Here is a 12,555-nt window from a genome sequence, read left to right on the forward strand (position 1 = left end):
ATAATTGATTGTTCTTTGCCATTATTATTATTTTACAGAACCTCTGGCAAATTGGTGAATATTTTAAAACTTGATGCTTATGATTCACAATTTTACATCCAAAATGTTATGTTTATTTCAGGGGAGGATCTACCGGGGGCTGCCCAGTTGCTGTAACTCCCCCCCCCCCCCCCCCCCCCCCAACACACACACATTTTTATGTCCTTATGATTTTTTTCCTTATTCATCCCAAAAGAAATCCTCATTTAGAAGAAACAAAGACAAATTAATTACTTTTAAAGTATTATTATGGGCATGTTGTTGACTCCATTTACAAAAAGTGTATTTTTTTCCACACACTTCAATGATGATGTTCAACATTTTCACCACCCTGCCTTTAAACCAACCCCACCCCCACCCCCCACCCCCACCCCCATGTAAACATTTTAGATTTGGTAAAGAGACAATGTAGTTTTTACCGTTAACCAGAAATATCCATTGAAATGCTGAAAATGAATTAAATGATGTCCAGTTGTTGAAAGATGCTTCACAACATGTAACCATATGAATCGGGTCTAAAATGCATGAGAGCGGGCTGAAGTCTCTGGGTGACGTTGTATTCGAAGCCATGTTTCCTTCTATGGGAGCCCGTGAGGACAAAACACATTTAATGATTTGTAACATGCGGTTACAAAACTTTCACCATTCATAAACGCTGTTTTACACATTTACATCTTCACTCATTGCCAGTGATGAAAGGAAGTCTGGTGAGCTTGTTATTTTGCTTGAGGTTGAACAATCTGACGAATGACTTGTTCCAAAATTGCGCTCCCAGGGATTTTTGACCCTAATGGCCAACCGTTGGCACGGCCTTACTCGAACACAAAAATAGAGCTTGCTTGCGATGATTTACTGGATGGGAAAAGCACGTTTTGTTCTGTATTGTAGTTTTGTCTGATAAATAGTACAAAATAATTAAGTGAAAACTTCTTTTTTTCTGCTCTTTTTTGGGTTTAAACATCCATCTAACACAGCAACTCCAGTCTGGCAAGTGTGTCAGAAATAGGACTTAATGAGGTTTTCAGTCTGAATTGTAATATAATTCATCTAAAACACTGTTAGTCAGTAACAAGAACAAACTTAAACATGCAAAGTTGTGTTTAGACAAACGCTGACCTTTTGGTTGTTGGACAAACACACACCGGGTCAGTCATTCCCACATGTCTGGACCCGACAGAAACGTCCTGGTGGTAAAAAAAAATCAGTAATTCACCGTCCTACGCAGACCTTTTTGTGAGCCTTTAGTTCAGAAGTGCAGAGGTGAAACGGTCGCCATGGTTTCGTCTCCAGGGCAATGCTGTTGCCATGAGGACATGGACAAAGGAAGAGACAAGTTGAAATGCATGAAGCGTTTAGTTAAATATTTCTTCAAGTAAGCACACAGGGTGAGGCAATTAGGCATGAAGAGAAATGCTGCAATGTACAAATACAAAGGTTTATTCTTTCATGTGTGAGTGTAAATTAGCTGTGCTAACAGAGACATTTCTTTGGTTTAGTTATCATTGTGCATGCCTGATTAAAATACTGTATATAGACCTGTTCATAAAAGTTTAACTCAATGTTATTTTATTTATCAGTACAGTAGTTTAGTTGTCTTACATACCACAAGGGGACAGCATTTCACCCTTCTTATTTATTGTTTCAAAAAAACTAAATTGAACTTCTGTTTTTAGTTTAATCAGGAATAAAAATAATAATAATAATAAAAAATAACAGTGAATCATTCAATCTGAGGCCCAAAAAGCTGTTAACTGATACAGTAATATGCTCAAATTCAGTATGAATGCACGGCCTCATAGTGCTATTAAATCACTTTTTCAATACATTTTATTTCTGTGTATAATTTCAGTGAAATGGATCAGAATATGCCTAAATTACAAGTCAGTACTTTAGATAGAAATACACAAAAATATGTTACTAATGTCACTTAAAGTTAATAAATGCGATTTTATCAGTATAATTACTACTGAGTGAGATTGATCTGTTGGTGTGGTTTTTGATTAGTTTGTTTGTGTCTGCTTGTTTTATTGCTGACAGCAGCTATAAAACACACTCTTTTACTGAGGTGAAAGCAACAACAGTCTCAAAAATTCCCCATTTAGCAATAAAAACCAGCAGAGATAAGACAGCCCCTCAAATATTTAACTCTACTTTGGACAAGGATAAGACTCTGCACATGACTACGGATCATGAGGTCATTTTTAAACAATCCTGTTTCAGATTTGAATTCCTCTCAGACGATGGTGAAATAGATAAAAGGTTTTGTGCATTCATTTTAACCCCCTGGAGACAGGCGTTGCAACCTACCTACCTGGTTACTCCACATACGTATTTCATGAGTATTTTTAAATACAGAAGTACCCCTGAAGGACTTAGTTGTTAGTCCTTTTATCAAAACTTATTTTGAGCCTGAGAGGGTTACATGGTCTCTGAAGGCCTGGGAACTTTAGGGCCACATCAGGGCACATCACCAGCGAAATACTATTAAAGAATCAGGTTTTGGTCCTGGCTGCTTTTCAGGTTTTACGACATTACAACAAATAACATATGTCAACAGAAAGATAAAAACAGTTATCAGATTTTTTTTAATTTTTAAATAAATACTACTAAATACATGATATTCGTTTCATGCTTTAGGAGCTGTAAATTAAAAAAGATCTATCTGTATTGTTTTTATTTCTATTTCTTCTCCTGTTAAAAATGATTCCCGCTGTGGTCAGGTGAACCCGAATCCTGAGGGTTTTCCCAGCTCCCAGTTCCCTGCGAATCTGTCGCGGAAGTCCCGCCCACTTTGTTATCCCATTGGTTCAATCAACCGACCCACGGTGTATGCTCCACTCTGATTGGCTGACATCCTGCCAATCAAAGTGTGATAGTTTGCGGTTAAGCGTCAGGTGAAACTCGGATTGTGACGGCAGGAGAAACATAACTAAATACTTGGACGAAACTTTTAGAAAAGTTAGTGTCCTGGTGTGGTGGAAACTTTGCGACCAAAGGATACTGTTGACCCCAGGAGTCACCAACAATATGAAGAGCCTCAAGTATCGATTGAAAAAGCAAGAAGTTACCATCACTGTAAGTTTATTTTGCTAACGTCTCCCGCTCCTGAACAGGACGCTACAGTCAGACGAGGTGTGTTTTCACCGGGAAGTATTCTCTGTAACCCCGGCCTGGTGCCCCTCCTAACCGCCTCGTCTCGTTCCCACGGTGGCTGGAGCTTTATCTGGGAACAGGAACTGTGAGCACCTGCAGCGCGAAAGCTTTTGTTAAAATTCTCCGCACGATTGCAGCTTCAGGTTTTCATCAGGTGGCCTAAGGTTGTTTCGCATTGAGCTGTTTTGTTGATAAAGTCTGGCCATTCAAAGAGCCAGTAAGGTTAAATCAGTCCTCCCGAGGGTCTTTTTTCCTGCTTATCACACGGGACACGTGAGGAGCTTCTTCTGTCTTTTATCTGACCTTTATTGAACGAATCAACTGCTGAGACGTGAAGTTTCAGTCCCGTTTACTCAGTAAAACTAGTGCAGGGATCAACATGTCACAGTTTAAAATATAAAACACCTCCTGAAGGGGTTTAATGCTCATATGTTTGAGGCTATAGAAGCTGGGTTGGGTTGAACTGATTTGTTAAAATTCAAGACGATTAAACATTGTGATTAAACAAAATATAGATTAAATATCTGCTCATTCCTAAACATTGTTTATTTTATTTATTAGAAAGCCAAAACACGCAAATCTAGATGTAGTTTCATCGTGTAATTTTGTTTATATCACAATTATATTATTTTAGTTGATATTACTCAAAAACATTTAATAATCTTATTGCACACATGATCAAAAGCCGCATATACACTTGAATCAGAAAGTGCAGAATCATTTCTAAAGACCAGTTTTCACGAGATGATTCCATGTTGTAGTCTGATCTTCTTTCCAAACACAACAAGTAAACCAAATAACTGCCTCTATATAGACTCATATATGGGGATGCACGATATATCGGCATCAATATCAGTATCAGCCAATGTTAGTCCTTTTTTAACATATCAGTCCAATAAAAACTGGGCTGATGTTTTTTCCAGCTTGTATCTGTTTCAGAGCGTGAGGGGCGATGATGTGTAGTTGTTTAATCTTGTGACGATGATGGTAATGTGTATATAATAACATATATAATCCAGTTTGCACTTTATAGAAATAAAACAAAACAAGACATTCAACAATCAAGCTTGCATGATTTTCAGTCTATACAAAATCTGCTGAAGCATAAATGTCAGCGTGTGAATATATTTATATCTGTGTTGTCAAATATTGGTTGTTGGCCTTAATAGTGATATGAATACCGGATATCTGTATCGACCAAAATTTCATATCAGTGCATCTGTTTTCTTAGAAAATGCAGCTGGAACAAAATCCTGCTCTAAGCTCTATTTTGTCATCAGGAATCCACGGACACAACCATCAGAAGTGTAATGGTTTTATGGTGTACTAAATGTTTATTATTGTACATTTTGATCAAATCCCGTAAACGATTAATTACATTTGTGGTTTTTCATGTAAAAACGTTCCACTTATTTTGTTCCATGAGAGTGGAATCATTTGTTTCCAATCTAGCGATGGCCTTTGATTGTAATTAAATCAAGAGTAATTAGAGTTCAGCACAGGTCAAGAAGTGAGTGTTGTTTTCACCTCTCATCAATTACCATGAGAAAGGCTGGATCTCTGTGGTTTAACTGTCAGGGCCCTCCTTTTCTAGCATGAATAGAAGCCTTTCAGGGTTGAAATGGTATTTTATCTGATCTCCACTGATGGTTATCCCGTCTCGGAGTCACTCCTCTTAAAAATTGAGGGGGTGCCGCCTTCTTGTTTCCCCGCAGGGCTTTCCAGTGACCTCAGACAAAGTTGAAGGTACATCGTGTTACAGCAGCAGATGTGACATTTCGGGTCTAGCTTGATGAGTTCATAACATCCCTGTAGTATTACTCTGAGAAGGCAGATAGCAAAAAGGAAAACCTGAGGGAATGGTGCACAAACACATCTGAATGTACTTTTAATAAGTATACTGTATGTCCTTTTAAATGAATGTGCTGTCAGAGATGGGAACATGGTGAGTCATCATTTTTGACACTGAAACATTAGCTTTATCAGGGTATCTTTCTCCAAGGCATTTAGTGACACTGTCCAGCTTTGCTGAAGACGTAATGTCTTGTTGATATTTACTCTGAGCGTCCAAGGTGAGAGCACACTCGCTTCTTCCTGGTGGGGAGTTAAAATAATGCTTTTCAAGCAGTAGGGCTGAGAGGGAAATGAAAAATAAAGTTGCTGTTAATTTGGAAACATTTCCTTCTGCATGCATTTTACATCCCAAAAAGATCACAACTTAAGTCTGTTTTATTAGATCGAATCTTCTGGCTGATGAAAATGAAACCTCTTAACTCCATATCGTATCTGTATTTACATGATACTTGTTTTAGTTTAATTATGAGTTTCCCATTCAAGTTAGACCCTCATGTTGGAAATGCTAATTATGCCACTGAAAGTGTTTTAACGCACACCTAATAACATAGTTGGCACGATTAGGAATTCCAAGGTATTCCCTTAATGCCAGCTGCAGGGTTAGAGACTGGCTGAGAGCTCCCTGGTTTCTGTTGGCTCGAGTTTCTGTTTTTCTGTTGTGTACAGGCATTTTATGTTGTGGGTGAGGGAATGCAAGGCTTTCTGCAGTAAAGCTATATTCAGGAACTTTTAATTTACAATAGAAACAACCCAAAGTTATTTCAAAATGGATCCAATGTTGTTCTATATAGACGATGTTTCTGCAAGCAAATGAAAAGCAGCAAATTGAGATGTAAGAGGGCCTGGAGCCAGAAAACAGACCAAAACATTTTGTTTTTCTTTATAAATGATAAATTAATTAGCATTAAAGTCCAAAACACTCATTGATCTTTTGTTGAAAATGAAATCAACTACAGTTTTTTTTATTATCAAAACAGATCAAGCAATGGAAATTCAAAGATAAGAATGTTTTTCTACATTCCTCAAATTCCTTATTCTTGCTTAAATGCAGAAAGATTTCCAACCCCTAGAAAGTATTTGGCAACAGTTTTATTATTCACATTAAGATTTTTGTTCTTTTCAAAATAAAAGTCTTATTTTTTGTAGAGTCATGCATCTTTTCCCTCAAAATAAATCTGATAATAAATCAGAACATTATTTTATGTGGGGGATAAATGGTTGTTGGATTATATTGCTGCTGATTTAACATGTTCACACCCACTTAGGGCCCTTTACAAACCTCTTATTAGAAAAAAATACACGATACACTACATTAGTATTAAGAGCAGCTTCTTCTTACCAGACCTTTCCACTGGATGCATAAGCGTAGTACGCAGCAATTAGCTGCTGTTATAGTGAAGCAGTGTGTTTCCACCGGCCACAAAGGTTGGCGTTTGGAAGCGTCCCAGAAGTGTTGTGATCAGGGTCCGAAATTAAATTTTTTACTCACCGGCCAAGTTGGCCGGTAGATGATGAAAATCTACCGGCCAAGCATATTTTTTACCGGCCAAAATTCTAAATGATTTAGATCTACCTAAAGCATGTAATTCTATATTATGTTGATTCCAAACAGAGTGACAAAATAATTAAAACATCAATTAATAAGAAAAACAACTCTTTTGTCATTTTTATTATTTATTTATTTATTTTTAGAGATGTTTTTATGAACTCTTTCATTGAAATCTAGTCAGACTCCTTGTTTTCTCTGTCCATGAAGTCTGGCCTCCTGCTTCTGACACTGTCTTTGTGCCAAAGCATTACAGCCTCATTTGGGTCATAGTCCTTGATCTCTGGAGAACACAGCTGCACCATGAGAATATCTGAAAGTGTGTCAGGGCTAGGGTTGTCACGGTAACCGGTGTAGCAGTAAACCCCGGTAAAAAAGTTTACAATAATAATAACCGTCTTGTTTTAAAAAAAATATTTATTATCTCGGTGGATTACCATGACTGCGGTGTAGGCGCGATGACCCTTACCAGCCACCGTATCATCTGAAGTTGCCGGCGGCACATGCGCACTTTGTTGTTTACGACCAAAACTTTCTTTAAGCTAAAGCTGAAGTAATGGCAGGAGGAGACGGCAGCACTCGGGACATTTATTATCCCTCAAAGAAGACAAAGTCGGAAGTATGGGCATTTTTTGGATATTTGAAGAATGCCGAGGGACAGTTGTCTGTGAAAGGCAGCAACGCTACGTGGCCATCATAATGTAGCCATTGTCTCACGACTCCGCCATCTCCGGTTCGCCACTTTTCACAAAATCTTATGGTTGCCACTGGTCCTGGTGGTTTTTCTTCCAGTTCGACGAGTTTTCTTTTGGAAGGCTGGCTGACTCCAGTTAAAAACCGCCACATTTCACCGCTAGTATTAACACGAAGCTAGCTGCTAACTTAAACTGATTGAATGGGATAGGTGGAAATGACGTTGATGCGGCGCTCACGTTTCGCGTACGTTTGTGTATGTTGCATGCAGGCGGGAGGAGTATCAGACATCCATGGAAGATGACTATAAACATAACTAATTTGGTGCAAACATTTACTCGCCAGGTGGCAGGTAGAGCTCAAAAATTTACTCGCCAAATGGAGCAATTTGCTCGCATTTGGCGAGTGGCGAGTGTTAATTTCGGACCCTGGTTGGGATGCATCACTTATGCTTCAAGTATTTTAAGTGCCATGTTTCCAGAACCCATCGAGCTCAGCTGTTCAGGCCAGGCAGGAAGTCAGACATGTAAGCAGAGTAAAATATTTGGAAACTTTCAAAATAAAAATCACTTTTCAAGTTGCTTAAGTAATAATTAAAGTATGTGTACCTGTGAAACCTCCAGAGCCCAGATACACCAAACAAGAAATAAACCACAGACCTTTTTGGATGCATTTAGCCATTTTCTCCTTGCTTGTTATCATGTGAACTGCCAAAATCATGTGTGGTTTTTGCAAATCTCTGGTCATTTTGTGACCTGCATGAAACACATTTGCTGCCATTTCGCATCTGAAACCTCCCGGTGGGAAGGGAGCTAGCTGCTACAGCATGTCTATTATGTTACGCACCACTTAAACTCCAATGAAAAGCTGGGGTAAGGATTATTACTTTTCGCTCTTGCTTTTCTTACTGCAAAACAGTAAAAACAAAAAAAATTTAGATTTTATGTAAATGTGCGAGTACTTTGTGTGTGAGACCATTGGTGGTGTCAGGGCTGGGCAATAAATGAAAAAAAAAAGATCATTATTGAAATTTCTGACTAACCGATATTGTTTTTCCCCATTTCAATGAATTTGTTAATAAAAAAAGGAATAGATGTGTGTAGGTTGTAGGGTTGTCACGGTAACCGGTGTAGCGGTAAACCCCGGTAAAATAGTTGACAATAATAATAACCGTCTTGTTTTTTAAAAAACTATATTATCTAGGGCTGGGGGTAAAACGATTATTTTTAAAATGATTATTCTGAAGATTATTTTATCAAATAGTCGACTAGTCTAATGACTATTTATACAATTAATCTAATGATTATTTTTCTATTGCACAGTTAATAAAAACCAAAAAATCTTTAATAAATTCCTCAAAAAAATTGATTAATTGTTACTGTAAGAGAATAAACACTACAGGCCTCCCATTTTGTATAACACTGCTTTTATTGTGTTGGTTGGTTATGTTCTGGTGACGTGTAGAACTTGGGAGTGCAGGCTGCTGCCTGAGAGGTGGTAGAAGATGAAGTGTCTCCATGCTGCTTTGTTTTGGTCACTTATGAGCGTGAGGCGAGTGGTGGTACGACTCTTCCTGGGGAGTTTGGCTCGTGTGCAAAAAGGAAGGGACAATAATGTGGGATTTAAAAGTTAAAATGATGATCAGGTTTATTTACAACTACAAAAAAACAAATCTTTCCATCCACAGGTTGGGAATAATAAAACTAATTCTGCCTGTGGGGAATTAAAACAAAAGTACAAATAAGTAGGGATGTCCCACTGGGCAAAGATTACAGGGTTTTGGACCTAAATAAGGATCTCCAAAGGTCCAAACTCTAAACTGGGTGGTTAAACCAAACTCAAGGTGATATTTTAAACTAAACCGAAAACCCACAACACTCTAAATGTAATAAAAGGGAGATCTACGCCACAAAAACGATGAACTCTAAACCAAAACATAACAGCTTATCCAAACGCAAGAAGCTGTTAGCGAAAATGCTAACAGTAGCTTTACCAACGTTAAGTTCAAGTTACCAAGTTTAAATAAACCAAAATACCCAGCAGCAAACAGACCAGCACGGAGGAGAGACTGCTACCACCAAAACAGCTCTCCTAATATCTGAAAGAAGCTCCTTTATGAAGGGAGAAGCGCTCCCGGTGATTTTCTGCATCTGCGAGAGACGGAGCAGCGCATTTGACCCCGGAAGTTGTTGTCCGTTGCCGGGAGACGAAGGCAGGCAAAACACGAAAGGAACCTAGTAGCGGACGGACGTTGTTCCGGGTCTTTGGTATTTGGCGGAGATGTTAGTGAAGGCGGAGAAGAGGGCAAACTAGAGGAAAAACAGGCAGATTCCTCCTCTATTTACAAACTCCTGGGGATGCAACAAGTGGGCGTGGTGCGTCAACTACCGGATCTGACGTCGACGAATTTTTAGAATCGAGCCGTCGACGTCATTGAGGCTTCGCTACAGCCCTAATATTATCTCGGTGGGTTTACCGTGGCTGCGGTGTAGATGCAGTGACCCTTACCCTTATCATCTGCTGAAGTTGCCGGCGGCACATGCGCGCTTTGTTGTTTACAACCAAAACTTTCTTGAAGCTAAAGCTGAAATAATGGTCAAAGGAGGAGACGGCAGCGCTCAGGAGGACATTTATTATCCCTCAAAGAAGACAAAGTGGGAAGTACGGGCATCTTTTGGATATTTGAATAATGCCGAGGGACAGTTGATAGAAGACGGTTATCCTGTTTGCAGCACGTGCAGAAAAAGTGTCTGTGAAAGGCAGCAACGCTTCAAATCTCATGACACATCTGCGTGACCATCACCCACAACTCTACAGTCAACGCAAGGCAAGTTAGCGTTAGCGTTTTAGCTAAAATGCATGATTCGAGGATTTGGGTTGAGGGAGAATGCAACAAGTCGCTATATAAAGCAGCCGCAGCGCCGCTACCTGCATATAAACCGTGTCGCGGACACCCCCATGTTTAAATGACACTATGCATTATGGGGGTCCCACGGGCAGATAAGAGTTGGTCTCTCTCCTAGAATAATTATGAATTTAACAATGATTACTGCCTGATGGCATTTTCCCACATCTGCAAAGCTCACTGGAACACAAACCGAGGACAATATTTTCCTGATAAAGGGTTTATTACTCAAGTAAGGGTAAAAAAGTATCTGATTAGAAGGCTACTTGAGTACTGAGTATCATCTGGTCTAATATTTTTAAAATGATGACATCAAACAGACATAAAACAAGAAGTTATGGACAAATATTGGTATTTTAAAGACTAAAGGGAAAAAATGTAAACAAATAAACAACATAATTACAAAATAACACATTTTAGGCAAAATTTAGACACAAAGTGAGGACAATATTTCCTGACATACAGGGTTTATTTAATTGTGTGAAAATGTAGCACGTTTAAAAAAAAAATACCGCGATAATACCGAAAACCGTGGTAATTTTGGTCACAATAACCGTGAGGTTACATTTTCACACCGTGACAACCCTAGTAGGTTGGTGATGTTCATGTCCCTTTAAGAAGCTCTACTACCGTATGGGGACAACTTTTGTTTCTTTGCATACGTGTATTGTCATCGAGGTGAAATCCTCAATAAACCATGATATGGAAGGCTGTAAGGCTTGTGCCTGGCACTCTACATAATTGTGACAGGACAGGACACGAAATATCCTTCACACACTAACCATCAAGAATTCTAGATAACATTCAGGTTTTTGGAATTTAATAGAAAAGAGTATTTATCGAGTCCTTTATTTGTTTTTTTTTTTAAATTTGTGGTAGAAATGCCTGTGAGGCTATTTTTATTGTAAGGGTTTTCATATGGACAGATTTGGATCTGAAGATATACGAGCAAACAGCTTTTCACACTTTTGGTTGATGTTGTCATCATGCTACATTAGCTAAACCTGGCTCTGACAGCCATGTCACTACAGCAAGCAGCGAATATAGAGTAGATTATCGTGCATAATAAATGAAGACCTAAAATCAGATCTTCTGCTGAACTTGCAGCATATAGTGAAAGAGGCTGTTGTGTGCATCACATTTAGAGAAAATATGCAGTATTAAAAAGACAATGTGTTTGTGTAAATGTGGGTTGGATGAACATAAAGTTCTTTGTGCCGCGCCCCAAACAGGAATGCTGACATTTTTGGTTGGTAATACTAATAATAATGATGAAAGACATGTTGGAGTTCAGTACTATCTATGCTGAACTCCACAGCACACTGTAATGCTTTCATACTGAAAGAGCCCTTCTACACACGCAGATGTTTGTGTTATGTTTGCCATCAGAGCGTGGTGCCAATATGAAAATCAGTTGATTCCAAACACATGCAAACGATAATGTCTGCATGGCTAAAAAAACAACTAAAGCAAGCTGCTTAGGAGCAGTAAACATCACATAAGAAAAGTAACACGAGTCTAGAGTTTGTTTAAATGCTGTTTTATGTATGGGTTTACCCTGGTGCTCGTACAGATGAAAAGAAATGTTTGTGCTTTAGTCACAAATGTGTTTTGCAATCATAATATGAAGTTCCCTTTGCACAGAAATGTATCGAAGGAAGACTGTGAAGCACTTTTCTTTATCCTAAAAAATGTCTGATGACTTTTCTTATTTGCTTTTTCAGTTTTTATCAATGAAAGGATCCTCATCCTTGAATAAGTACCTACCTGGTGATGTACTGAACAGTTTTTGGCGTTTTCAAGAAGTAGAAGAAGAAAATAAAATGGATTTTACGTTCTGTTCATATATTTGAAACTCTTGCCAGCTTTAGCTTGGTTCTGTTGTCTTTCTAAACCAAAGGTCAAAGGTTGTGAGTTTAATAGCGATAATCCAAAACTGTATTTGCCTGTGAAACATCCCGTAGACAAAGACACAGCAGCAGTAGTGAAAGAAGTAAATCGTTGATTAAGCAATTATTCCAGTATTTGTTGCTTCGCCAGTATCGCCAGACTCGCTCTTGAACTTTGATTTTTTTTTTATTCTTGGAGCAGGCTTTGACTCATGTATTTTGACACTGGCTTTAGCTATTAAACCTTTTTAAATATTGATCTTTCTAAATGTCAGTGGTAGGGCTGGGCCATATCGATATTTATAAAATATCGGTATAATTTTTAAACAAGATATAAGATGACTTTATATCTTTATATCGATATAACTGGTCAAACTGCAATGCTAGCGATTAGCCGCTATGCTAGTGACATGTTGCTCCATCTCTAAGCGGCTATTACATGTATTTTCACAAGTTTGCTCAATCTGAGAGCCTCT

General features: G+C 38.5%; 1 protein-coding gene across 3 annotated transcripts in view; it reads left to right on the forward strand.

Moving 5' to 3' along the window:
- The first annotated feature begins 2,927 nt into the window (after positions 1–2,927).
- The window catches only part of uacab (uveal autoantigen with coiled-coil domains and ankyrin repeats b), a 106,742-nt gene continuing 97,114 nt past the window's right edge, over positions 2,928–12,555 (forward strand). For all 3 annotated transcript variants that reach the window (XM_054732299.2, XM_054732300.2, XM_054732301.2), the window contains exon 1: positions 2,928–3,114. In XM_054732299.2, coding sequence (XP_054588274.2) covers positions 3,067–3,114 — 48 coding nt within the window. In that variant the 5' untranslated portion in view covers positions 2,928–3,066. The remainder of the gene's footprint in view (positions 3,115–12,555) is intronic.

This window comes from Nothobranchius furzeri, chromosome 9 (genome assembly GCF_043380555.1).
Source record: "Nothobranchius furzeri strain GRZ-AD chromosome 9, NfurGRZ-RIMD1, whole genome shotgun sequence".
In the NCBI taxonomy this organism is placed as follows: Eukaryota; Metazoa; Chordata; class Actinopteri; order Cyprinodontiformes; family Nothobranchiidae; genus Nothobranchius; species Nothobranchius furzeri.